This window comes from Zeus faber (assembly GCF_960531495.2).
Source record: "Zeus faber genome assembly, chromosome: 16".
Classification (NCBI taxonomy): domain Eukaryota; kingdom Metazoa; phylum Chordata; class Actinopteri; order Zeiformes; family Zeidae; genus Zeus; species Zeus faber.
This window is the reverse complement of record NC_137202.1, coordinates 11156936-11184793: the sequence shown is the minus strand read 5'-3', so window position 1 is coordinate 11184793 and position 27858 is coordinate 11156936. Positions and strand designations below refer to the sequence as shown.

The 27858-nt window shown below is 44.3% G+C and overlaps 3 protein-coding genes across 3 annotated transcripts; 2 read left to right on the top strand and 1 right to left on the bottom strand.

Moving 5' to 3' along the window:
* The first annotated feature begins 957 nt into the window (after positions 1-957).
* On the top strand, positions 958-3783 carry sdhaf4 (succinate dehydrogenase complex assembly factor 4). The gene is made up of 3 exons (XM_080016218.1): positions 958-1140; positions 2569-2679; positions 3240-3783. The coding sequence occupies exons 1-3, from the start codon at positions 1062-1064 to the stop codon at positions 3347-3349; spliced, it is 300 nt and encodes a 99-aa protein (XP_079872344.1). The 5' UTR covers positions 958-1061; the 3' UTR covers positions 3350-3783.
* A 1733-nt stretch (positions 3784-5516) lies between these two features.
* Positions 5517-16248, top strand: cep68 (centrosomal protein 68). Its single transcript, XM_080017066.1, has 8 exons — positions 5517-6209; positions 6405-7320; positions 7620-7804; positions 9611-9776; positions 10199-10431; positions 10584-10706; positions 11356-11452; positions 15086-16248. Exons 1-8 carry the CDS (start codon positions 5979-5981, stop codon positions 15202-15204), a joined length of 2070 nt encoding a protein of 689 aa, XP_079873192.1. The 5' UTR covers positions 5517-5978; the 3' UTR covers positions 15205-16248.
* A 1009-nt stretch (positions 16249-17257) lies between these two features.
* rab1ab (RAB1A, member RAS oncogene family b) lies at positions 17258-27535 on the bottom strand. Its single transcript, XM_080017136.1, has 6 exons — positions 27155-27535; positions 22842-22914; positions 21265-21360; positions 20986-21081; positions 18649-18780; positions 17258-18552 (listed from the first exon to the last, which is right to left on the bottom strand). The coding sequence occupies exons 1-6, from the start codon at positions 27166-27168 to the stop codon at positions 18352-18354; spliced, it is 612 nt and encodes a 203-aa protein (XP_079873262.1). The 5' UTR covers positions 27169-27535; the 3' UTR covers positions 17258-18351.
* Between the last annotated feature and the right edge of the window lie 323 nt (positions 27536-27858).

The window sequence follows — 27858 nt, the reverse complement described above, 5'->3', positions numbered from 1 at the left end:
ATTCGCAATTACGTTTGTATCGTGGAGACTGACGTCAGCAGCACGCCACGTCCTATTTTCATGGTGCGTTCAGAATCCTCGAAATTTTCTAGCCTTTTTTAGTAGACACTAAAGTAAACCAGGTCCAGCTCAAAAAGACTGTACTTATAGTGGTCAAACCTGGACTACATTATAATAGCAATACTTTATTGCATTTCTGATTTGGGAAAGTTGAATTATATTTGTTTAATTAAGGAAAAGGTCAATTTTACTGGATATTTTACCACTGACCACAAAAAAACAGGTATATTTAAAAACACTATTGTATGTACGTATACGTACATAACAATCTAATCTAAAATATATACATTTATTATAATTATATTTAAGTCTAAGGCTTGGTTAATATGGAAAGATTTTTTTTTATTAATAACTTACAACATATAAGTCATGCGTATACCTAACATTTAAAAGTTAGGCAGTTAGACAGTTACTTTCAAATAAAATACCAAGAAAATAAATAATCGTGTGTTGTTTTTTTTTTAACAGCAATGTTTAAGATTTTCTATTTTAATTTCAGATTATCTTCACTCATTTATATATGTATATTTTTATTGACTGCAACAGTTTGCAATTTTGCAAATTTGCAGTTTGCGTTTCTGGTTTGATTTGAGGTTATATTCTTCACCCTATATTTTCCATTTTCTTTGGCAATGTAAACGCGCGTTTCCCAGACCGATAAAGCCCCATGAATTGAAATCAATTGTTATTGAGCTTAAACGATTCTTTTTATTTTATTTTATTTTTATTTATTTATTTATTTATTTATTTATTCATTCATTCATTAATTAATTAATTCATTCATTCATTCATTCATTCATTCATTTATTTTTATATATTTTTTCCCCGCCCTCTAGCGGCGATCATGGGTCATTACGTCGTGTGAAGCCCACCTCCGTCGCTCAGCGATGACGCAACGCCCGCGTCACAACAGCGACGCGTTTAAAATACATTTGTGTAACTGTCCATTAAAAGCGAACGAGGCGAACTTCTCCCACTTCGTCTTTTCGCTGCCACTCGACATGTCGCTGCTGCGAGTGTGCGCTGCTGCGACTACGTCTTTTATAAGGCGGAGTTTAGCCGCGGAGCCCGTGTTAAGAGGTCGGTATCCATTTGTTTACCGGGAGCCCAGTTTGGTGGCGAATAGCACCGTAGCGCTATCCCAATCTTTATGTTCCAATGGTCAGTGGCAATACATGTGAACGGCTCTTCTGCAGTAGGTAGACATAGATTGTTACACGTTTTATTGTGTGCCACTATTACAGTGGCTTCCAATTGAACTGCGAATTGTGAATTTTCTGTGCGACAGGGGTCACGAAAATGTCATAACCGTGACAGCCATAGTTGTACTGTTACGAGACCAATGTATGTAAATGTTTATTCTCAAAATATTATTAATATTATTATTATCATCACCATCATCGTTATTATTATTGTTATTAGGCGTACATCCCGTAGGGATTTATTTTTGTTCCTTCTCCTTGGCACTTTTCGGGCAAAAAGTGTCCATATTAGGACAACCGCTGCAGCTATGGACAATGGTTGAGGTCTCGTTAGAACCGGCATGCCGCTGACATCTCTGGGTTCGAGTTTCAACCGTATCAATCCACATACGGAGCAGGAATTAGTGGAAAAACCAACAAAAATTGACTGGAAGTAGCAGAACGTTCGTGCATTGCAGGCACGCCAGCGTTCAAAATCTTCCGGGTGGGGTGGTGGAGCGAGATGAGTTTGTGGAGTAACATGCTTTGTAACATCATCATCCAATTTGCTATAAGTGTGAAGGGTGTGGCTACGAACGTCCGTTCACCGTGCAAGGTGTGGTGTAGACTGCACGTGTGTGTGTGTGTGTGTGTGTGTGTGTGTGTGTGTGTATCACCTTACCAGCTTGATGTCGGCGGGTGTTTAGTTTGATATTTTATTCTTCTCTGTTCGCGTCTAACCTGGCACTGTGTACCTCCTGCAACATAGGAGCCTGTCCTAACACGCAAACTGATGGAGTCCAAAACATATTCCTTGTTTGTGTCCTCACATGTCGGGTTCGATTGCAGCTCCAGAGTAATGGGTCTGAATAGTGTCCGTTTTATTAAGTCCCAAAAGTTGAAAAAGTTGACGAAATGTCCCTGAGGGAACATGTAGTGTTTAATCTGTTTGAATGGAACCGTGTTGTTGGGAACGTCCACAGGGAGTGATTTCCTTCCACAGAGACACCGTGAGGCAGGACTCTGTGGACTACAGATAGTAGACCGTCACCTTCTATTTTTATGATAAAGTCATAACAAATCAGTTGTATTAGTAATTCTGCGTATCAACAGGACTCTGAACACTCGAGTCACCGCGTCATTGTGTTGATGCTGCGCTCATTGGAAACTCGGAAAATGTTAGACATAATGCTGATGTAACGAGGAGCGACAGCACAAACTGATGCTATCTATAATGGGACGTCGAAAATGTGTATTTGTTGTTGATGATGGACCCCGTGCATTGCTGCCCACAGCTCTATTATTATGTAATTCCTGACCTCTGCAGAATGCTGTCGGTCTGCCAGCGGAGCAGTGAATGACAAGGAGCCATTGCGAAAGGCCAAAACTCCTCAGGGCCGTTTAGACAACGAGGAGAAGAGCAAGGACGTTCTGGAAAGTAAGAGCTACAACAGACCAGGCAGAAGTGAAACCAATAGTTTCTGCAGGAGTTTAAAATAAAAAGTAAAATTAGTGACAAACAAATGTACATTGTACATTTCAATTCCATTTCAAAGTTCTGTTTTGGCCAAATGCTTAACAATGCAGAGTTGTGTAGGCAGTAAAATGCTTAAATCAAGACAAGCACATCAATGCAAGAATATAGTCAATGTAATAATATAAGTTTATAGTAGGTAACAAGCGTAAACATGATATTCACCAAAATTGAGATATTTAACAAAGAGTAAGCATATTTAAAAATGAAGTTAGAGTAAAGTCAAATAATGTTACAGTAAAAAAGTTAAAGGTAAGCAGCTGCACAAGATCAAGTTGTAGTGTGTTCCAGTTGTATTTGAAGTCATTTTTTTAATTAATTTGAGAAATGACACACCAGATAACTGGGAAAGTCTATAATACAATACAATTTGTCGTGCGTGTGCTGAAGATGTTCAAAGTGGAGTATTTCCAGGGCTGTCTTTTGAAACAGGTACAGATTTGTCGCCATCTCGTAACGTTTAGAATTCCCTGGTGATGTCAACCCCGAAACCAAGGAGAAAGGAGGTCCCCGAGGCCCGGAGCCGACGCGCTACGGGGACTGGGAGAGGAGGGGACGCTGCATCGACTTCTAGTTTCTCTCCATCCTGGGACACAGTAACACCTGTGCACCGTGGACCTGAGCACTCAGAGGGAAACCAGCGCGGACAATTGTGTGAAGTTCATCCGCTGTATCGTCTCTGGCTAGTGGAATCATATTTGAGATCAATGTAATTTATTTATAACAATCCTAAGACAAATGATGGGATGACATATTGTGTTTAAACAAATATATAATTTAAAGGACAGAAGTGGGTAGTAGTTTGAACTTGATGACAATTGTACTGAAGCTCTCAAACTAGACTGCCTTTCGGACACATAACCCACTAAGATGACTTGCTAATCGTCAAAATGGTTGTATATTTGATGTATACTTGTTCAGACGACACATAGTTAGCCAATATAAAATAGTTGTCATTTCCGTTTTGTACATAATGCATGTTTTGAAGAATAAAATCGTAAAGTTCAAGAGACGTGGGTCTTATTTCCCCTTTGCGTTTCAGGTGTATTCGAGGAAAACGGCGAAAAACCGTCCTGCATTTGTCGTGCACGAGCCAATACAAATGTTTTGGGGAGTAACCACATCATGAAACTAAAACTGGAAGGATGGAAATAGATTTAAATGGGAAAATCTGACATTCAATATTTAACTACGTAAGTTGTGCGATCCCTGCGTAAACATTTAGCTAAATGCAGAGTTCAAACTTTGAATGTGGAGTTCAATAAGTGGAGTATGTTAAACGTAAAAAAAATAAAATAAGAATAATAAGAAGAAGAAAGTCCCATCGCTCCTTAAAACAATTTCGAAGCTAAACGTGAGGAGCGACTCGTTTTATTTTGAAAAAAAAAAAAAAAAAAAAAAAAAAAAGGCGCCCCACTTCCGCTTTCCCCCGGCGTTTACGCTGCCTCTACTTCCTGTGGTGGTGTCGCATCCTTTTGGTTCCGTGCGGGTGAAAGTGATTTCAGCTGCAGCAACAATGTTGCAAGGGAGACCCCTCTTCAAGAAAGGAACAAAGAGCCCGTCAGCGCCTTGTTAAATGGGTGAGGAGCTGCTGTTCGTGCTCTTATTACTTCGTTTGTTCTCTGTTTTAACAGGTTAACGGGACCAACCACAACTAACCGAAATGCTGTACGCAAAATAGAGCAGTATGGAAATACAGTATAGTGTATGCAAATAAAACATATCGTACATTTATCTTGATTTATTATTATTATTTATTTATTTATTTATTTGCATTCCTTGAGAGATTTGAAAAACCTTTTGTAAAAAAAAAAAAAAACCTCAGGTGGGGGAAGCTCGCAGAGCGGTGCACCGCGCAGGTCACCTTTGTTTGGGGTCTGTGCCTGATGTTGCCATGGCTACCGGGCTGCCAGTCGGGAAGTGTCTGGCTCCTGACCCGGCAGCTGTGACTTCTGCGACGACAAAGAGTTTGAAGTGCTGCATTAGGTTCACACTTTAAATGAAGACCCTTTAAATGTGGACTGTACTCGGCGAAAAACGGAGTGCCGCTTTAGATGCGTCCCACATGTTCGTAGGATTCGTTTGACTGTTCTGTTGATGAAGTGACGCGTGTCCTGTAACTCTGAAACCTCCAGGCCGACATGGGAGCCATTCCCGTCTGAATAACAGCAGTGGACTTCCTCTTTTGAATTATTCATATTTAGGTGCATACACTGCAAGGACATATCCTACCCATCGTTACAGTTCTGTGTCGCTGTACAACATGAGGAGATACAAGACATTTCTACGTTTCATGGAAAGCGATCGCATTGTCATGTATTTCTTTCCCCGTTTTTGTCTCACAGAGGGGCACTGTGCGCCGTATCCTGCGTGGTACAGTGTCTGTCTTTGTTCCATCGTGGCCTCTCACTGATGCCTCCCTCTTGACACCCCCCTCTGCCGTCGCCGTGGCAACTAGACACACACGCACGCAGCAGAAATGGTGCGGTCGGGAGTTCATCCTTCTCACCATGTTCTAAAAATAACACGGAGCAGACAGAGAAAATGATATTCCATTTTCTATAAAGCGGTTGCTACCACATAATTTATGCTTGATTATTTTCCACATAAGCTTTTCCTTTTGACATTTTACCATTTACAGCCATTATTAATATTAGTTGTGTGTGTCTTGGGGGTGGGGGGGGCGCTTTTCCGAGATTATTTACGAATTGGGAAATTTCAATCCGGAGTAACCTGAGCACTCCAGCAGTATTGGCCCTGCATTCGGCCAAGTAAGCGCAAGCAAGTCCGTGCATGCAGTCCTAATGAGATCTGTCAGGTGACCTTGAAGGAGCAAATATATCATTGCACACAGGGATCCGGGCGGGTGCACGTATAACCTAGCGATCGCTGCTCTCGACACAACAGACTGAGACATGAACCTGAACCTACCTAACTCCCGGTCTCCATGGACAACCTGGAATACCAGTGTCTATATGTCGCATACATTTCTCAGCCTGATTCGTGTATTTAATTAGTTAAACTTAAGTGAATTGTGTTGAAAGAATTAACTAAATGAAGTTATCATTGAATTGCTTCGCTCATATTAATTTATTTGACCGCGTCTTGCGGTGCTGGCCAAGGACGTGTGAGGCGTGCATCCGCCTCGCCACGGAAACGTGACGCCGGGAGGTGACGGGATGTTTCTGGAATCCCTCGATTAGATGGAAGCCTCAACGGGAGCGGGACCTCTCAAGAGTTTCCAAAGCGCGGAGCGATCCAACGCCAGGGATGGGGAAAGGCAAAGGGCGGCCCACTGTAAGAATGTCACCATGGCCCCCACCTCCAGGTATCTGACCGACCGGCAGTATGTGATGAGGAAGCCTCTGTTCTCTGCAGAACAGCAGATGTCCATCCTGAAGAAGCCACACACGTGGAACCCCTGTGATGTGGAGGTGAGGAAGTCATTTAGTACGTTATTACTGATTATTACAGATAGCTGTTGGTATTGGCCCATGTTTGGGTTTCCTGAAAAGGGAATTGTCTTGTTTTAGTTGTTCTAGCTTTTAATCATATTTCTGCAGACACTTAAGTCGGGTATACTGTAGTATCTGGCTACTAATGAACTCTGTCCATCTGCTTTGCCACAGGTCAAACACAGGGCGGACCGGTCAGGATGCTCCCAACGACACACCAACATGGACTCGGTCACATGTCCAAGGCAGCCGACGACCTCGGCCAGCTTCAGCCTCACTCGAGGTAACATCTCGACTTGCTCGGCGTCTAGAGAAGACCCCCCCTCGCCCCTGGGCATTTCAGATCTCAGGGGTAGGACGTCGTGTGAGGAATCCTCCCTCGACCCACCCTTCTTTGGGGACAGTTCAGGGCGATGCAGCCTCTCAAGCCCGCCGTTGGAGGTCCGCACCCTGACCTCTCCTCTCAGCCCTCGTTTCACATCCACCCTCCTGGCTCCTTCGGACACTACTCAATCGCACCTTTCCCGGCGCGGTCAAACTAACTTCATGGGAGGTGAAAGAAGGGCAGGGGGAGGCCAGACCCACCTGAAAAAGAGTTCTTCTGTAGGTCACCTGAAGGGACAAGCCTACTCCTCCCTCTCCGACATGTCCATGTCTCCACATCAGGCAAACTACTGGGCCTGCGCCATCCCCAGGTCTCTGCCTCCATCCCCGGACAGGCAGTCTCCGGGCTGGGACCCAGACAGGGAGTACCAGGCTCTACTGGACTACACCTACCCTCTGAGGCCAGGGATGAGTGCCAGCGAGCGGGACGGACCCTCCCGGGAGGACCAAGGTCTCCAGGACTCTGGGATAGAGCTGGACCGCCTTTGCAGCTCTGCCAGCCTGTCGGGTCTGGACTCAACGTTGAGCGGCGCAAATGGAGCAGGGAAGAGCAGAAGGAGGGCGACCATCAAAGCGGACTATAAGGCGTCAGACCCCCACTGGCGCTCCGGGTCCTCGGAGGGCTTGCTTTGGGCGAGCCCCCTCCTTTCCCTCACGGATCCTGTGGGTTTGTCCTTGGAGAGCCTGGATTGTATTGAGGACAGAGGTAAGACTGGGCAATAAGTCCATTTCATAGTTATCGCGTCTTTCAGTGGTTTTGTATTAAAATGACGTCCAGTTAAAATGAAGATACTGTAATTTTGTGATATTACATTTTGTAATCCAAATGAATGACAAGAACATCAGACCTACATTTTTGCGATATGACAATATGAAGTCGGAAATATTAATATATTTGAACAACAATAATAGTCTTAAAATTCTGAATTGTCAATCAGATGTCATGTATGTAACTTTTGCATTTCCCATATCATTATGGCGGTAATCCATTCTTCCCTTCCATAGTCTTTTGCACAGCTCTAGACGGAGATGGAGGGATCCGGGGAGGGTGTCGCTACCGTCCATGGCCCACGCTCTGCCCTCCCTCCACCGCCGCCTTCCTCCACCCTACCGGCGTCAATGGGGACTGGGACGAGGAATACAGGCCTCTGCCGGACCGGCTGGAGGAGCTGCAGGCGTTGTCCAAGGAGGTCAGGAGGCACCGCGACGTGTAACCCGACGCCGCTTTACCCAAGCGCTTCAATGACCCGAAGCATCAATAACTTATTAGGGATGCCTGTGCTTGACTCCGGTGCATTACACGGCCCCTTCACTTTTACTTCCTACGCGGCGTGTGAAGGGAACGCGGTTATAGCCTCGCGCTTCCGAAAGAATACACAGCGGTTTTCTGTCGGATTGGCTGTTCGCTGTTAGTGACGTGCGACCTCCCGTCTTCCCCGCTCTGCCTATGAAGTAAAACAGCCTTTTAATCCGTAGCTTAGAGCAACTACGACCGAGACCGGAAATGCAAACGAAGGCCAAGCCGGTCACGGGGGGCAGCTTTCACTTCCATGCCAAACTTGCTGTCGAGAGCAAGAATGTTAAGGAAGTCAAATACGGAGTGGAGACAACTTCGCAAGCCGAGAAGGAAGCACGTGAACATGCGTTTCCCGCTTCTGTCCAGAACCAGCGAGGAATGTGAGGTTACAGACATTAAACCTGGTTAACTTCAACGACACTGGCCAAACATGTTGAATTCACCACGGCTGAATTTGTTGATTCAAAAATGAATATTTCTATTCATACGTACATACTGTATACATGAACGCGTTTTGAGAAGACTGTTTGTGGTTTGGTGACAGAATAGTCCTTTTGGCCACTCCCTGACTGATTTTGTAGCTGATTTTAGTGCTAAAATATGCATTTACTCTTACTCTCCAAAAGGTTAGGTCCCATATTACACTTCTTTTTAGGGCTGGGTATTGGTACACAATACCTTTTAAGGTATCGATTGAAATAACCCAATACCAAGTAGTATTGAAACTTCTCCAGTCAAACCATACCTGCATTCGATCCTTTTTATACCTTGATCTCTATTTGTATGTTTTTTTGTTTTTTTTTAGCCAATCACCGCAATCATTTGAATGGGGAGGAGTGGTGGCATTTTATGCAATTGAATGCTTCCATTCACATGATGGGTATAGTAGAATAAAATGGTATTGAATGACATACCCTACTGGTATCGGTATCGCTTTAAGGGTTCTGGTATTTTTACTGGTATCGTCATTTTATAAACAATACCCAGCCCTACTCCTTTTACACAAGTTAATCTAGGTCTCTGAGGTTCCCAAATCATGTCTTTGAAGTTTTTCCGATTAAGGGCTGTTGGAATGGTGGAACGGTGGAAATAAATACATCTCCAATAAAAACACACTGTTTTTATTGGTTTGTTTTGGAGCAGTGATCGCTCTGATTGTGCGGTGCACCGGCAACCTTTTTTTGTTTTAAATTTTTCTTAGAAAGGTTAAAAATATGGTCGATTTACGGGAAAAATGGGAAGGTTTGACAGGTACGCCTCAAAAATTGATTCGGGACATGTTTTCTGAAATAGGGTTGTCTTATTTCACAGTTTGTGTGTTAGGTGCCCATCAGAGATCCAAACGATTATGCACAAGCACTGATAAGTGAGTTTTTCATGATGGGTCCCCTTGAAGGTAGATACTGTATATAGATGGATACATAGGTACTTCATTCAACCCTGGAAGACTTCAAGACGGGCACTCTCATTATTTTAAAAGATTTTCCCCCAAATCAGCCAATTAGAAGCTTCTTTTAGCCTGAAGACTTTTTTCGTGAATACGGCCTCTGGTTTATGCACCTGAGAATCTCATGACACGAGCTGAGAATTCCCGGGGAGGCAAATGCCCCCATTGCGCTCTGTAATCCTGCCCCACGTTTTTACAGTTTGGGCAATTCAGTAACAGATAGAACCGGTTTGTTCCCTCTGTGTCCCTCAGGTCCGGGAGGTGACGGCCATGTTGTGCCAGCCAGACACGGCGCTCGGTCAGTCTCCCGGGCGGGGGAACACCTCCCTCCCCTGCTGCATCGCCCCGCCGGAGAAACCAGAGGCAGGGGAAAGACGACAGGAGGAGGAGGCGGAGGAGGATGCTGGAGAGCACAAAGGTGAGAGGGAAGGGAGGTCACCTGCAGTTCCAGGCGTAAATGAGTTGTTCTGGACGCGGCCCTTGGGTCGTCCAATCAAGCTCTCGATCCTGCCAAAGAGTTGGGTAGAACTGGGTGGCGGATCCTAACTCCAAATATCAAATATCATAGAAATGTCAATAAAAAAATTCTCTGCTTACTGATAGTCCAACGTCGCAAATATTCTGTATGGCTTGAATGTCTTTAGTATTCCAATGTCTTCTATCCAGCTCTACATGGGTGAATGTGTATAAATAAATTAAGTATGGTGGTAGCTGCTACACCATTCTCCAAACCCTCTCACGCGTGTACTGGTAGTAGACGCTGCGTGGATCTATATGCATTATCCCTTTAAATGCACACCAACGCGGATTTTGATCCATCGTGCCTCTTTCCGACTGCAGCGTCGACAGTTCCCCTCAGCAGCGTCTCCCCGGAGGCTTCACACCGCGTTGGAGCTCAGACGGAGGGCGGCGTGGGCGGCGGCGGGGGCGGCGGGGGGACAAGCACTTGGGCCGCCCTGGCGGAGGTGGAGGCTCTGGTGGAGCAGCTGAGCGGCCTGAACCTCAGCTGCTTCCACAAGGGGAGCCCCGTGGAGCGGGAGACGGCCTCCCACTCCCTCATGCAGCGCGTGCAGGTAACGACGAGACTGAGCCAGGTGTTTTTGTGAGATAAGATGGAGGGGGTCAGGGATGAAAGCCGCCGCTGACGCGTGGATTCCGGCCTAACCGCAGTGTATTCCAGAGCGGTCGCTGAGAGTGTGTCTGCGCGTTGTTCTGCCCGAATCAGGTCTTCTGCTCCCACCTGGAGGAGCTGATCCAGTGGCTCTACACGGTGGTGCAGCGGGTGGAGACTTTGGCTCCGCCCACCGTCCACATCGACAGCGTCAAGTTGTCCCTCGCCGAATATCAGGTGAGATGTAAGCGTATAGCAGATCGAAGTTTTGTGAAAAATGACAAACAATAGGACAAAAATACAACATCTAGACTTTTGTCCATTTCAGCCTCGAGTCTCCAGGCATTCCTTACTTTTTGTTGTCTGACCTGACGGACACAGAAGATCCTCTCTTTTTTATCATGGCAAACAGATAGAAATGCACCTGTGAGATTAAACAAAATAGAAAATGGATTGAAGATAACATTTACTCATAGGCACAATAGACTGATGCATTTGATATATTTACCAAACAATGATAATTCTGGGCCTTCTTCAAGTTATCAATATTAATGTTTATCGTTATATTATATATGTCGCATCGTGATGCAGAATCTTGGATCTAAATGTACGGTTATGAGAAAATAAGATAGTTGTCATTGATTTTGTACTTAACATTACCTATACTTCCATATTTTGTTAACCCTAACCCTGCTAATAAGTGTTTCTATATCACCCAGCATTTAAATTTGCCATTCTGCACTTTACTCAATCTAACCCTTGTGAACATGAATGAACAGACTAAGCTCAAACTGTGTTTTTTGGGCGTGGTCTATTGGTATATTTAGGCAGATCTGCTGATATGCTGGTAAAACTAACTGTGTCACTCTGCTCATCGTCCTCCCAGAGCTTCCAGAGGGAGGTGAGCGCCCATCGGCCCCTCACGTCCTCGGTGCTTCACACCGGAGAGCTGCTGCTCCGCTGCCTCGGCAGCACGTCCCCAGGTCGGTCCCCAGCAAGCACCTCCCCAGCCCAAAACTAATGAGGAGGCAAATATAGATTTAATTTGAGATTAGCGACAATGTCACAGAGAGTGGAACATTATTCATTTAAGGTAGAGAATTACAGGAAAAAAAATGCAGATTGTCCCAACAGAAAATCGTCCTTCTGTTGAGTAGAAACTTTAACGCTGAGGTGTTAAACTTAATTACACAATAATACATCTGTTAAAAAATATACTTTTTATAAAACAATCTTTATTAGATTCCATTTCATTCCTGTGTGAATTAATGAAGCATTGTGATTTGAAAATTACAATACTACTAACCATAACCTTAACTCCGGCTTCTTACCTCAACCAACCCACCCTAACCCCCCTGCCCTCCCTGGCCCTCCCTGCCCTCCCTGATCCCCCCTGCCCTTCCTGGTTCCTTGGCGTTGACCCTGTACTTAAGTAGCCCATCAGGACCTCCAGAGGATTCCCTCTGACAAATAAAATTATCATACAGGTGAAATTAGCACTCCAGTGTTTTTGGGGTGTTGTCAGGGTGTTGTTGAGGTGTTTTGGGTGTTTTTAGGTGCTGTTGGGGCATTGTTGGGCTGTTGTTGGGTGCCGTTGGGGTGTTGGTGGGTGTTGTTGGGTGTTGTTAGGTGCTATTGGGGCATTGTTGGGGTGTTAGTGGGTGTTGTTGGGGTGTTGGTGGGTGTTGTTGGGTGTTGGTAGGTGCCATTGGGGTGTTGTTGGGCTGATGTTGGGGGCTGTTGGGGTGTTGGTGGGTGTTGTTGGGTGTTGTTAGGTGCTATTGGGGCATTGTTGGGCTGTGGTTGGGTGCCGTTGGGTTGTTGGTGGATGTTGTTGGGTGTTGTTAGGTGCCGTTGGAGTGTTGTTGGGTGTTATTTGGTGCCGTTGGGGCATTGTTGGGCTGTTGTTGGGTGCTGTTGGGGTGTTGGTGGGTGTTATTTGGTGCCGTTGGGGCATTGTTGGGCTGTTGTTGGGTGCCGTTGGGGTGTTGGTGGGTGTTGTTGGGTGTTGTTAGGTGCTATTGGGGCATTGTTGGGGTGTTAGTGGGTGTTGTTGGGGTGTTGGTGGGTGTTGTTGGGTGTTGTTGGGTGCCATTGGGGTGTTGTTGCGCTGTGGTTGGGTGCCGTTGGGTTGTTGGTGGATGTTGTTGGGTGTTGTTAGGTGCCGTTGGAGTGTTGTTGGGTGTTATTTGGTGCCGTTGGGGCATTGTTGGGCTGTTGTTGGGTGCTGTTGGGGAGTTGGTGGGTGTTATTTGGTGCCGTTGGGGCATTGTTGGGCTGTTGTTGGGTGCCGTTGGGGTGTTGGTGGGTGTTGTTGGGTGTTGTTAGGTGCTATTGGGGCATTGTTGGGGTGTTAGTGGGTGTTGTTGGGGTGTTGGTGGGTGTTGTTGGGTGTTGGTAGGTGCCATTGGGGTGTTGTTGGGCTGTTGTTGGGGGCTGTTGGGGTGTTGGTGGGTGTTGTTGGGTGTTGTTAGGTGCTATTGGGGCATTGTTGGGCTGTGGTTGGGTGCCGTTGGGTTGTTGGTGGATGTTGTTGGGTGCCGTTGGGGCATTGTTGGGCTGTTGTTGGGTGCCGTTGGGGTGTTGGTGGGTGTTGTTGGGTGTTGTTAGGTGCTATTGGGGCATTGTTGGGGTGTTAGTGGGTGTTGTTGGGGTGTTGGTGGGTGTTGTTGGGTGTTGTTAGGTGCTATTGGGGCATTGTTGGGGTGTTAGTGGGTGTTGTTGGGGTGTTGGTGGGTGTTGTTGGGTGTTGGTAGGTGCCATTGGGGTGTTGTTGGGCTGTTGTTGGGGGCTGTTGGGGTGTTGGTGGGTGTTGTTGGGTGTTGTTAGGTGCTATTGGGGCATTGTTGGGCTGTGGTTGGGTGCCGTTGGGTTGTTGGTGGATGTTGTTGGGTGCCGTTGGGGCATTGTTGGGCTGTTGTTGGGTGCCGTTGGGGTGTTGGTGGGTGTTGTTGGGTGTTGTTAGGTGCTATTGGGGCATTGTTGGGGTGTTAGTGGGTGTTGTTGGGGTGTTGGTGGGTGTTGTTGGGTGTTGTTAGGTGCTATTGGGGCATTGTTGGGCTGTGGTTGGGTGCCGTTGGGTTGTTGGTGGATGTTGTTGGGTGTTGTTAGGTGCCGTTGGAGTGCTGTTGGGTGTTATTTGGTGCCGTTGGGGCATTGTTGGGCTGTTGTTGGGTGCCGTTGGGGTGTTGGTGGGTGTTATTTGGTGCCGTTGGGGCATTGTTGGGCTGTTGTTGGGTGCCGTTGGGGTGTTGGTGGGTGTTATTTGGTGCCGTTGGGGCATTGTTGGGCTGTTGTTGGGTGCCGTTGGGGTGTTGGTGGGTGTTATTTGGTGCCGTTGGGGCATTATTGGGCTGTTGTTGGGTGCCGTTGGGGTGTTGGTGGGTGTTATTTGGTGCCGTTGGGGCATTGTTGGGCTGTTGTTGGGTGTTATTTGGTGCCGTTGGGGCATTGTTGGGCTGTTGTTGGGTGCTGTTGGGGTGTTGGTGGGTGTTATTTGGTGCCGTTGGGGCATTGTTGGGCTGTTGTTGGGTGCCGTTGGGGTGTTGGTGGGTGTTGTTGGGTGTTGTTAGGTGCTATTGGGGCATTGTTGGGGTGTTAGTGGGTGTTGTTGGGGTGTTGGTGGGTGTTGTTGGGTGTTGGTAGGTGCCATTGGGGTGTTGTTGGGCTGTTGTTGGGGGCTGTTGGGGTGTTGGTGGGTGTTGTTGGGTGTTGTTAGGTGCTATTGGGGCATTGTTGGGCTGTGGTTGGGTGCCGTTGGGTTGTTGGTGGATGTTGTTGGGTGTTGTTAGGTGCCGTTGGAGTGTTGTTGGGTGTTATTTGGTGCCGTTGGGGCATTGTTGGGCTGTTGTTGGGTGCCATCGGGGTGCTGTTGGGTGTTGTTAGGTGCTGTTGGGGCATTGTTGGGGCGTTGTTGGGCTGTTGTTGGGTGCCATCGGGGTGCTGTTGGGTGTTGTTAGGTGCTGTTGGGGCATTATTGGGGCGTTGTTGGGCTGTTGTTGGGTGCTGTTGGAATGTTGATGGGTGTTGGTGGGTGTTGGTGGGTGCCGTGGGGGCACTGTTGGGCTGTTGTTGGGTGCCCTTGGGATGTTGGTGGGTGTTGTTGGGTGTTGTGGGGTGTCGTTAGGTGCCGTTGGGGTGTTGTTGGGCTGTTGTTGGGTTCCGTTGGGGTGTTGGTGGGTGTTGTTGGCTGTTGTAAGGTGCCGTTGGGGCATTGTTGGGCTGTTGTTGGGTGCCGTTGGGGTATTGGCGGGTGTTGTTGGGTGTTGGCGGGTGTTGGCGGGTGTTGTTAGGTGTTGTTGGGTGCCTTGGGGCATTGTTGGGCTGTGGTTGGGTGCCGTTGGATTGTTGTTGGGTTTGTTTTGGTGTCGTAACCCTACACCAAAGCTCTCTCTGCTGAGAGAAACCAGAAGCGCAGAAGTGGGGACAAAGCAGCCCGGCCTGCGTGACTGATAAGATCAACGGCGGCCGTTACAATTTATTTATAGTTTTGGTGGAGCAGCGGGAGGAGGAGGAGGGGGGGGGGTCATTTGTAATAATAGTTCTTTTTTTTCATTTTCCATCTCTCTCTCTCTCTCTCTCTCTCTCTCTCTCTCTCTCTCTCTCTCTCTCTGAAGTTTTGAGAGACACCCTGGGTTTGATCGAGAGGCAGACGAGGGCACTGGAGACACACACGGAACATCTTTTTTCCTCCATCCTGTTGGCCATGGACAGTCTGACGCAGCCCCCCGGTTAGCCCAGCGGAGGACCAGAAACTGGGGCAGAGGACCCGTGACACCATTTGAGTTTTTCATTATACTTTTTTTTTTACTCGTTTTTACTTGTGGAATGAAGGACTGTGATGGCACACAGGGTTTTTGAGCTCTTTTTTTACATGTCCTTTGTCCTTTTGTGTGATTATTGTGATTGTTCATATGTCAAACATCACCACGGAACACAGGGAAGTCTCACTGCAATATTGACACATTTTGAAAGCATTTTACCAGTTTAATACTGGTTACAGCAGCTCTTCAAATAAAAAGTCAAATGAATGACTGATACAGTGGAACACTGATATTTACCCACCAGCATTTAATAAAGAAGTAAGATCTCCCTATTGAAGACAATATCCATGCGGCGAGTGGCACCGTTTATAATCTCACGGCCATGCAAGCGGTGCTTAATTCCCCCAGCCTCGTCAACTTCTCAGATATAGGGGATAAGATGCCAGCTTGGTTACCATGGCAACTAATGCTTTCCTCCTGGCCGGAGGTCATGTTAAATTCAGTAGCAGCGGTCTGTGCTTTCAGCGAATGTATTTGGACGGTTGAATTACAAAAAAGAAAAAAAGTATTTCCATCACCTGTGATAGTTAATTGACATTAACTCCTGTCGGCTCTCACCGTGTTTGAAATCGTAAATGTTTCTTTTATGATCCAGTAGCAGCTCAAGATGGGCAGCTGCAGGCGGACATCGAATACGTGATCTGTCCATTTGCCTTACCGACACCAGAAAGTGACTTGACAAAACCATCCTGACATGTATTTGGTATATTTTATTGTCATTTTCCCCTTTGGACGTAAAGAAATAATGAGACACTTGCAAAATTAAGTGTGCATTCCAACATAAAGGCCTAAAAAAAAGTTTTTTTCGTTTTTTTTTTTTATAGTACTCAATTTCAATTGAATAATGTATTGAATTTCAAGTTAAAATGTTTTCTGAAAATAAGGAAATAAAACAAAGTGTGGCATTATGTGAAAATGTATTTTCTCAGACCTCAAATTTCACAAAATAAATTGGGACTCCAAAAAAAGTTTTTGTTGTTTGGTCTATTTGTTATTGTGTGCTGTGTTGGGCAAAATTACTTTAAAATCTGATAGGATTTTTTTTTTTTTATGAACATCAATAATGACATACATATTACCACTGTTTTTTAATCACTTGAATATTGTAATTCATTTTAATTAAGTTCTATCTCAGGTTACACTGATGTGACCTGTCAAGTTTCTGGACCTGTTTTGGTGTATCTGTGTGTTTGGGGTTAAAACATGAGGAATGAACCGAAATTTAATCTGTTCTCCAGCACAATACATAACAAAACTATTCTGAACCTCATGGTGATTATGAGATTCTTCCACAGATCTGATTGTATTCTCTCAAGAGGATATTATGATCACGAACAATGTATTTATTCATTCGTCCTTCTCATTTACTTACACTCAAGCCTTGTATGAAAAAGAAAATGAATAATGTTCCACTTGTTTGATCAAATTTAAAGAACATTTCTAACTTTGAAAATGCAACATTGAAAAATCGAACACATTGGAAACTTAAGACTTTGTAGAAACCCTGTGTTGTGTGTTCCCAGCTTTAACTGTTGATTTTGGGCTTTGGCTGCGGCTGCTGTGAAAGCCACACATTCCAGAAAAACGCTTGTTACAAATTCCGGCTTCCTTGTGAAAGCACCGGCAGTAACGTGTAAACCAGTCATAGGCTGGAGGGACTGAAGGATTTCCTGCGACTTCCTGCTGACTTGACCCGTGTGGAAACCAGGCTGCGGCTCTGGGCGCTCTCCAGATCCCGGTTAACTAGAAAAACTAGAAAAGCTATAGCGAGTCTGTTGTGAGCGCCTCTGAAAACAAAATGGCGCTTTCAACAATGGCTCTGTTCTGAACAGATCCATGTAGCTAACAGGGCTTTGGAGAGGATATTACAATTACATTTTAAAAACCTGGATTCAGTTGCCTTTATTGCATATTATTGAAAAAAAAAGAAGACATTGTGTTTAGTTTGAAATTCTGTATTGTGATCACACGGAAACTGACCGGGTCTCGTCGTATTTTAAGCTCCAGGCACAGTAGATTTTCCATATGGATGTGGAATAAATAAAGCGTGTTGTCTACACATCTTAAGAATTGCACGCACATCGCTTCGTTTCATACAGTCTGGTAGTACAATATTTATTTACTTCAGTTTAAATGTTACATGTTGAACAAACTGACACTTGTTTTCAGCCACAAATTAAATGCAGAGATGGAGGCCGAGCAAGACGACCCAGGTGACTTATTGAGCACTACAGAACGAGTCTGATCTGACATATACATACATACTGGATGTATATGTACATATATTTTTGCACGAGACTTAATGCTGGACAGTGAGACACTGTTGTGCATTATTTGGTGGAAAAATAAAATAAAAGGGGTGGGGGGGGACGACAGACCATCACATGCTGATTCAAACAGCATTAAAAAAAAAAAAAAATCGCCATGATTTAAACAGAAATAAAAAATAAACTAAAACTCCAAATGGTACGTACAAACAGAAAGAAAATGGGAGTCGAATACCAACCCCACTTCAGGAATGCAGTGAAATAGTGACATCCATACAAAATGCAACACACACACACACACACACACACACACACACACACACACACACACACACACACACACACACACACACACACACCTTATAAACCTGCAAACAAAGGACTGCTTAACCAGGTCTCCAGGAGGCCTAAGGGGGGAGGAGGTGAATTAGTTGCCTGGCCGATTATTTTTTAAACCATCAATTACGATGACAAAGGGGAGGGGTGTTGTCTTTCTTTTTGGTAGTGTGGCTACAGTCTGTACAGTACAAATATAGGCAACAAATTTAGATTTTGTTTGCTTGATTTATGCACGCACACGCACACACACACACACACACACACACACACACACACACACACACACACACACTATCATTGAATCTCTCTCTCCCTCTTGTAGTTGGCTTCCATGGGACACAGTGGAGTTTGGAGGATGGTGGCCAGGTGGAGGTGCTGACAGGCCAAAGAAACGGGGGAAGCCGGAGGAGGTGGAGGCGGGGTGCGAAGGTACTGGAGCCGGGGGAGCGTGCCTCAGCAGCAGCCCCCTGATGAAGGCTTGACCGTGGTGCCGGGGGTGAGCTTGACATTGGGCTTCTCCCCGCCGCCCGCCGTGGCCCCCGGGCCCATCCGCTTCTTGATCTCGGCAGCCATGGTCATGAAGGCCTGCTCCACGTTGGTGGCGTTCTTGGCACTGGTCTCCAGGAAGGGGATGCCGAGAGAGTCTGCAAACTCCTGGGAAGGGCAGTGGAGGGTTAAGTCCCCGACTAACTGCGCGTGTAACGTATATTCTGTGGAGGGAGGGAGGGAGGGAGGCTGAAGGGCTCTTACCTTTGCCGTTGTGTAATCCACCACCTTCTTTGTCGTCAGGTCGCACTTGTTCCCGACCAAGAGCTTGTTGACATTTTCACTGGCATAGCGGTCGATTTCCTGTAGCCACTGTTTCACATTGTTGAAGGACTCCTGCGACGAGGGAACAAGAACAATTACCAATTAGTATTTACTGAGATTCATATTAGTTGACATGTTACATATAGGTTTAATGACGGTAGATTATTCCCAGCCATAAGGACACTATGTCCTAATGCATTTTAAATAAAGTCTGAAGAAACACGCCGTGGTCTCAAACCATCACTTCTGTGAGGGCTGAGATTAATTTGCAGAGAAAAGCAGCTGCAGCGGGTGACTTCTTTCTGTTCTTTAACTTTTAAGGTTAAATTGTCCATTTATTATCCCTGCAAATGTTCCTGTTTCCTGAAACCAGAGGGTTGAACAAACAGTGCAGAGTCTTCATCTATCTAGAATTCTAGGGAACTCTGTCCGTCTGTTTGTCCTTCCGGAAATCTCGACAACCGTTCATCACATCTACTTCACACTTTGTGGGGTGTACTGCTGGGGACCCAGGGACGTGCAGTGTCGAATCTCGTGCAATTTGGACGCGCGACACGTGTAATAATATTTCAATAAACAAGCAAACAGCAGCCACTCTGTGCAACTGGGCCGCGTTGTGACATCGCCCAATTCCACGAAGCCATTTGAGACGTCGTCATCCAATATGTGAAGCACAAGATGCACGAGAGGAAGCGCTGGAGATGCGAGGCGTGTGCCGGGCGCCTGACCTTCAGCGTCACACACGTACGCGGAGGAGACCCGGCTTGCGCGGCGAGCGGAGCGCCTGGCAGTCCGTTTGTGACTGAAGAAAACTGGACTCGGCTGATCCTCCTGAAGTTCTAATATAGATATATTTTCACATTGGGTGCTTATTTTTTATTGCAAAGTTGCCCTAACATTTTGTTGAACTTCTGAATGGGCATGCAGGACACAGGACTGAATCATTGGCCTTTTCTTTAAACTGCTACATTAACATGTCTTAAAGTCTTACATTTTGAACGGGCATCATTAAATGTTAGCCTGGCACTGCCAGACTAATTTGCAAATGCGTATTTGTCTGGAATCTCTCCGTTTATTTTCCGATTTCCAAGGGCCGTTACCAACAGGCGCAGACCAAAATGTCTTTGGACACCATTGGATAGACCTACAACCAATCGGAGCAACGAAACATGTGATTTAGTGCTGAGAGAGTCAGTTGGTAAATTAAAACTTTTACCAAATCCGTTCGGAAGTACAGCAAACCAACTTTCTTATCAACAAAAGCTTTTTAGAGAAAATATGCCGTCCAGTTCATTTAATACTATCGCAATAGCGGATTCAGCAGACCGTTCCACATCAGCGGCAGCCATCTTGGTTGTTTATGAAAATGCCTCAACAGCACTCCTCCGCATCGTCATCGTATCAAACCCGCCCCATATTAGATAAACGCTTGTGATTGGCCCGACCCTGGCAAGGTGGGGTGGAAAACTGTTTGAAGGGGAGGGCGGCCAGACGTACTCTGCAGAGCAAATGAAACATGAGCTGCAGACGTGTCTGGTTCCATGACTATTCAAATGTCTCAGAAAGTCTTACATTTCGAACACGCATGTACTCATATCTTTCAATTTGAGCTACCAAATGATCTCCGGGCCTTAATTTTAACCTTTTTGGTTATTGGTCAATGCAATTTTAATCGCAGCTTTTGGTAGAACTTATCACTATTATAGATGATCAATTTTAAGTGAACTAATTGTCATGTCCTGGGAAGCAAAATGTGTTTTAAGTTAATAATGAAAAGAACATACAACCTGAAATAAATTAATTATATATATTACACAAGGTCTTAAATATTTGAGGAATTTTAATGTGAAAAGACTTTATTTTGATGCCATACATTAAATTATCATAGAAGATCCAGTTGGATTCTATATATTTTTGAATGTAAGCAGATCTTGTGATCGTAAAAGTACTCATGATTACCATGATAATAAATTCCTCTCCATTGCTCTGCCCAAAAAAGCTCAGAATTTGTTTTTTTACACAACTGTCACAAAAGTTCAATAGCTTTGCACCTTACGGCACCAACTTTACGACAGGAACACATACGTATAAAAATAACAAAGCGAAACTCGGTAAGCCGCACAAAACACTGAGAATCGACGTCAAGGACAATGTATTCAAATAACAAGGGTTTGCATTTTGTTTCTCAAAGAGTTCCTTTGGGTAACCAAACAAACCCTGCAGGGTTGTCTTTCTAGGAAAGTAGAAAAAAAATAAACCGCTCTGTGTCTCACTCACCTGGTCTGTGACATCGTAGACTACAATGATACCGTGGGCACCTCTGTAGTAGCTGGATGTGATTGTTCGAAACCTCTCCTGCCCCGCTGTGTCCCACTGGAGACACAAGATGTGTTGGGTTCATTTCTTTTAACAAAACATTTAAAACTTCTAGAATTCCACTTTAGCTGTTATAAATGTGGATTAATATGATTAATGTGGGAAAACATATAATGTATAATTCACGGTGTTCACCGAGAGGAATGCAGACAGAAAAAGCAACATCAGAGAATGACTTACGATCTGAAGCTTGATGGTCTTTCCGTCTAGTTCTATGGTTCGTATTTTGAAATCCACGCCGATCGTGCTAATGTAACTTTCTGTGTATGTGTCATCCTGTGTGAAAGGGGGGAGAGGAAGAGATGTAGCTGCAAGTGTGCTCTGACATCCTGAAACTCTTCCTTCCTGTTACAAACCTCCAACAGAAACAGGACGACTGGTCAGTATTACCACAGGCTGGAGGGCGGTGCACTAGCCAGCGTTAAAGCTACATCGGGTGATATATATGACGATTTAAGGGAATCCCAAGACCCCCTGTAATGTGAAGGGTTGTTTGGAGCACCACCCATCACCCTGAGAACCCTCTCTCCAGTCTACCGCTACAACTGACTTTTGGCTTTAACTGTTTTCTCACCGTACGTAGAAGTGAAATCATTATTGGAAAAGAGCGTCACTAGGTTGAAATATTGGGGGTTCGCGTCAATTGTACGTTTGTTGAATTTTAATGAATGCAGCTTTAATTATTCACCAAATTGTACATTACTACTTTAAACAACAGGAGTAAAAAGAAGCCTTTAATACCTTTGACACTCCTTGGCTGAATTATAATTTTACACACATTTTACACAGTGGTTATTCAAATCAAGACACAGGCCCCCGATTCCCCATCATATTAAAAGTTATTTTTTGGTGACTTGTTGAACTGACCATCTCCATATTTATGCATATAATTACAGTATAAACAGATGTATAAACAGACCTGAACACAAAGCACGAATTCAATTGATAAGATTTCAAATTAAACAATTAACTGAACAATCTGCTGTCTTGTCGGATTTGTATCAACAGGAGCTTTTTTTGTGTAAAATGTCATGATTTGAGGTGCCCACGCGAGAGTGCTGAATTTCGCCTCGTGTCATTATTGAAGAGGCCGCAAAAGCAGCGGAGACGATAGGTGGACGCAGGCTGGTGTGGCGGTCCAGGGAACCGCGCCTCAGAGAAGCACTTTTGCTATAGTTCTACTCCTGGGTGACAAGTACTCTACCACCCCGATGACGGGGAAAAAGTGGATGGAGCATCACCGCTTGTCCCACAGAATGGAGGAAAGTCAATGAAGGTCTCAAACGTAGGTCTATCTATGCATATAAGGAGCCAGGAACATATCAGCCTATTTTTGAGGTTGAATGTTCTAGGCTAGGCCAACTAGTTTTACTGTCACTGTACAACGGTTTCGCTCACAACAAATGGATCACAATTGTTTTTTAGTCTACACGCATTCATATTCTATTTTTGTTATGAAACAAGAATGCCCGTTTCACAAATGTTACAAACTAATATTTAGCTTTTATGTTATCAATTCATCGACGATTGTTTGTTAAGGTTAACAACTATCGATTTGCACCCCTAGTCGTGTATAATGTCACTTTTGACTTGGATTAGCCAACACTGTGATTCAGATCCAGATTGTGTAAAACTTCACATGTTTGCGGTGACAAATTCTTCCATATCACCCGGCCGTACCATGGACCTGACAGGCTGGTGGTATAAACTGAAAAACTAAGATTGTGAAAAGACGGTTGATGGTTGTTAGAACTTACTGCAAATCTGAGAAGAAGGCAAGACTTTCCCACCCCAGAGTCACCGATGAGGAGCAGCTTGAATAAATAGTCACTGTGGAGAGAGAGAGAGAGAGAGAGAGAGAGAGAGAGAGAGAGAGAGAGAGAGAGAGAGAGAGAGAGAGAGAGAGAGAGAGAGAGAGAGAGAGAGAGAGAGAGAGAGAGAGGTGTTAAGAGTCCCAGTTAGGCTAAAGAACACAACAGTGACTGTGACCATAACAGTGCTTCCTATGACTACTTGGGCCTCCATGTCTCCTAATGTCTGAAAATGATTTCATTTCAGTTGAGTCCTACAAATAGCGAGACTTCCTGTAGTAAAGGAGCTCGTACAGAACACACGCTAACCAGAATATCAGCTCATCATGAAATGACCTCTCAGCTATTCAGAATAATTTAACCAAAGGTGAGAGACGGTGGAACAATGTTGCAGATTAACCATTTCACCGGAAACGGGAGTTTTGTAATTATGGGAAGATACATAATATAGTTACTAGAGATGCGGGAAAACAATCGGTCGATGACCGGAATGGGCTGGTTTTCAACTTGATCGGCCATGACTGGTGACCAGCCGATCACTATCAGATATATCCAATTCTGTGCCTGTCAAATTTACACACATATTATGCGCCGCACGATGAACACATCATGCTAGGGCTGGGCTGTATACCGACTTCTTACGGTATATGAATATACTTTCAACAAGATATAGAATGAATACCGTTGATATAGATATAGTTCGATGTTGCGTTTAAATACATAATCCGTTTCTTCCGTAAAGCGGTGCCAGTGTTTGAATCTCTCCTCTCTCACACTCTCTGAACAACCCCGCCCGCAGAGGGAGTGTGGGGGCAGGGGAGACCAAAACAACAACAACAACAACAAAACACTATTAATTTGTGAGTGAGAAAAAAATAAATAAAAAAAAATCGCAGGCCGCATTATGGGCTTGTCTAAAAAAAATAAAACAAGCCCAAGCGACGTCGCAATTTTCCCCCAATACAGAGGTTCCCAACCACGGCCAAGGACTGGTGCTGGGCCGTGGGTCATTTGCCGCTGGACTGGGCAGGAATTTTTTCTGAAGTGATCTCAGCTCCGATTTTCTCACGTTCAGAGCTGGATTTTATTTGTTAAAAAAAAAAAAAAAAAAAAAAAGCTCTGTCCAGTAACCTGGGGTACTTTTTTATTTTTAGATTTGTTTGAGTGAGAGAAAGTCCTGTAACCTGGTGCAGTTTTGGAGAAAATGTAAAAGTAATTTAATAGTCAATATTTAATTATGAACACAAAATTGAATTTTCCATTTAAGAAAAGTTACAAAAACATTTGTGTATTGTGATTAAAGTTCTTAGGAAAATAAAAATAAATTGGTATCAGCAAAATTCGGAAGGTCAGACTTTTATAAGATGGGAAATCGGCCAACAAAACTGCCATCGGTCTAAAAAGACAACTCTTGAAGTAAAAGTTTTAACTCTAAGGCTTAACTAAAAATTCCGAAAGAGACATCAATGTATAATCTTGACATTGCATGACAAGTCTGCATTTTACCAGTAAATTAAGCTTTCAAACCGCGAACACTGCTGATTTCAGCAACTTCTGCAGAAGGAAGTGCTTGGTGGTCAAAGGCAGCAGATCATGTGATCGGCCACATGACGCAGTGTGAATGGAGGAGAGTTAAAACTCTACACTTCTGTATGATTCATTTCCTCTGAAATGAATCATACAGAATACAATTGATACAATTGAATCTAAGCATATCAGTTTGATGCATCCTTCATATGTTAATTTAGTTTGCCTTGTTGAGATATCCAAAACTCAACGTAATTGACTCACTAAAGGCCTGGATTCCAGGCAAGCTTCCAGATTACAGAAACTCTTTATTTTCCCCCTTAAAAGCACAGACACACTGCAGGTGAGTTGCTACACATCACCAGCTTGTATGCAGAGCTGCATGCACATTAAACAGGGAAGAGTTTGGTCCCAATAAGAACCCCCACTATGCCCTAATCAATCCTCTCAAAAACATTGAGTAGGCACAGGACACTCAGCCTTCAAATCAGACTTCCCATAGAGCTGTGAAAATCATTACATACATACTTATTTTATAAATCCATTAGATTCCACAGCCATATTAAAGGGCGATTTAAAGTTAATTTTACAAATGTCGCAAGTAACAACTAAAATGAGAATAAGCTGCATTGCAGGTGGGTTCAGGCAAATGAACTGTCTACCTGAATGTTTATGTTCCAATATTCAATGTCAGTAAATGACTTCTTCGTAAGGTGGATGTCTAAAATATTACCTGTATTATTACACTATTATAACGAATTTTCTATGATAGTAGAGTAAAGGCAATAATAACACTTAATTACAACAGGGACTGGTCACTGATATGGGCAAAATGAATATTATGAGCACCAAAATCTAATGCTGTCATTTTTAGGAAGCAAAAGGTGGATTGAATCTTGAGTCTATGAAAAGATGTAACAAATTCCAGTCATGCTCACTTCATAAATCCTGTAGCAGCAGACAATACTTGTTCCTGTGCAAGCTACAAACTACTTACGAAAACAAGTGTGGCAAACGTGGGAAAGACAGGAGTAAAATTAACCTGTAGGACTCTGAAGGATAGTTACGAGACAGGAGGATAATAATTGACTTTCAACACTGTAACACGTGTAACCCTTTTTTTTTTTTTTTTACTACTTTCCTACTATGCGTTTTTACATTCCTTCCTGCCCTTGTTATTCAAGGCAAGAAATAACAAAAATGCAGCGAAGTCAAGCTCATCCATTTAGACATTCCAGTTTCAATTGAAGAAGAAGACCGGGAAGTGGTACTCAAAAATAACTTATCCTTTATCTTGTCAATTTTAAATACATTCTGAACAGGATAGGTTGGCAATCCCTCAGGTCCTGAGATACAACTATTCTTTTTGTTTAGTAGTGTAGTGAGTTGAAGTAGCTGCAGCAGCAGAAGTCACAGTTCCTGGGAAGATGTTCACATACCGCACAAAAAAAAGGCCAGAGAACCTGTATTTTAACCTATTATTTCTGATTTTAGCCACTTGAACTTGTTATCTCCCTGTCCTTTTATTTGTTTTATAATGTTTCTATATCATGCATTTTGTGCCTTATGCAAAGCACTTTGAAATGCCATTGTATATGAAATGTGCCACACAAATAATCCCGCCATACCTGTCCCATTTCATGACATCAAATATGTCAACAATCAGAATTGGAGATTTCAAAGGGTCTCATCACCTCATGCTACTGGAACCATTTCATTGGACTTGGTAAGGCCAGTTGTTATGCTGATGGTAATTTCAAGTTGCCACATTTACCATAAAACATGTGGAATTAAAGTTTAGAATGTCCTGATCGGACTATATGGTAAAGAATGCCCATTTTCCCGCAAAAGCACATTTTGGATTGAGTCACGAGCATGAGAGAGAGCTTTGACTAGAGTAAATTACTTGGCATTGCTGTCGTGAAAGAGTGGTTTGTCATATGATGTGCCCAACACATGACTGAGACATCGTGGAGAAAGAGGTGGTTCACTTGAACCTCTCCATATGACCAACCAATTATAGTCACGTGTAATTGATATTGATCCCACGGATGAAAACAGATCAATATTGACACTCGTGTGAATGGTGCAGGCAACTGGATTTGAAACGCATGTATCTATACATTGGGCATCATATAAGGCCGAATTCATTAAAGCACACACCACCAGTGGCAGAGCAGCTGGCAGGGCTGCGATGACCTTCTGTCATCCCCTTACCTCACCAAACTTTAATGTTATTTATTACTTATTATTGTTGTTATTTTTAGGACTATTTTAAATTGCCTTTTACTCGGTTTATTTAAGTCGTATGTGTATTGCATATTGGCATTTTTTTTCTTTTTGCGTGAAATTTCTGGTTATTGTACAGCGGCATTTTAGGTTAACACTTGGGTCTACTGCATATTGCAATTTTTCCTATTTTGGTTCTTATTACTTAATTATTAATGGCTATTATTTGTTATGGGAGCTACTTGATCTAGCCACCGTCCGACTAATTATGTGGCGATAGATGTATCTAATTAAAAAGGGCGTAAAATGCTGTAAATCGAAATAGAAAATAATTCCTGTAGCATTCAGATTTAACCTGGATGCTACACGCGGCTCATACTACGCCAGACAGTCAATCACAGGTGGACGGGAAGCTAAAGTCAGCTGACGCTAGCGGGTTAGCTCGCTATAGCCGACTTAACGTCGGCCGGCTCGGTTTTCGTGCCAAATTGTGTGATACTTACTACTCGGGATTCATTGTTGACTCGTCGTTCAGTAAAATCCCTCTTCTTAAAACGCCACGACTCTTTGCTTGGCTTCGGGAAAAAAACAACCCCACACAGCTAGCGTGTTCTGCTCCCACACACACCTAGGACGCTAGCTTCTCCCTGAAACCCAAATCCAAAATGGCAGAACCTCCAAACCCGGAAGTAGCTAACATTAGCTAGGTTCCTAGCCGAAATCGGAAGCGGCGCGATGAATTCACGTCCTGTTTTGTGTCTGTGTGTGACTGATAGTAGATTTAAAAACGGCTTAGGCTGTAGCGTTGACCGTTTCGGTGCCCGACGTCAACTCGATAACGCGCAGATTGAAGGCGGGCGGCGCCGTGAAGCCTCCTTGCTCTCTGAGTGACGTCACCGCAAACTGTCAGGGGCGATGTCCGACCCGCGAACAGCTCGTCCACCGCGAACGAATCTCTTCAATCGCTCGGGCGTCGGGATTCGCTCCGGCTTACAAACTGAAAGTAATGACTGAGGACATTCGGGGGTTAAGGTCCAAGGCAAACATGGTCAATTAATATCATATGTGAATGATTTACACTTTTACATGCCACCCAAGAAAATTATTTCAACGGAGGTATATTCATTTTTGTGATTCTCACTTAGCGTTTCTCTGCCAGAACAATTATTTTGGGGGGGAATTAGGCCAAACGATTTTCAGTTGGCAG

Excerpts from the sequence above, each read along its gene's own strand:
- cep68 (XM_080017066.1), top strand. The coding sequence starts at position 5,979 with ATGGAAGCCTCAACGGGAGCGGGACCTCTCAAGAGTTTCCAAAGCGCG. Across the intron at positions 9,777-10,198 it reads GGATGCTGGAGAGCACAAAG|CGTCGACAGTTCCCCTCAGC; the intron begins GTGAGAGGGAAG and ends TTCCGACTGCAG. Across the intron at positions 10,707-11,355 it reads TGTCCCTCGCCGAATATCAG|AGCTTCCAGAGGGAGGTGAG; the intron begins GTGAGATGTAAG and ends TCGTCCTCCCAG.
- sdhaf4 (XM_080016218.1), top strand. The coding sequence starts at position 1,062 with ATGTCGCTGCTGCGAGTGTGCGCTGCTGCGACTACGTCTTTTATAAGG. Across the intron at positions 1,141-2,568 it reads CGCGGAGCCCGTGTTAAGAG|AATGCTGTCGGTCTGCCAGC; the intron begins GTCGGTATCCAT and ends TGACCTCTGCAG. Across the intron at positions 2,680-3,239 it reads GAGCAAGGACGTTCTGGAAA|AATTCCCTGGTGATGTCAAC; the intron begins GTAAGAGCTACA and ends CGTAACGTTTAG.
- rab1ab (XM_080017136.1), bottom strand. Across the intron at positions 21,082-21,264 it reads AGACCATCAAGCTTCAGATC|TGGGACACAGCGGGGCAGGA; the intron begins GTAAGTCATTCT and ends TTGTGTCTCCAG. Across the intron at positions 18,553-18,648 it reads TGGATTACACAACGGCAAAG|GAGTTTGCAGACTCTCTCGG; the intron begins GTAAGAGCCCTT and ends TGCCCTTCCCAG.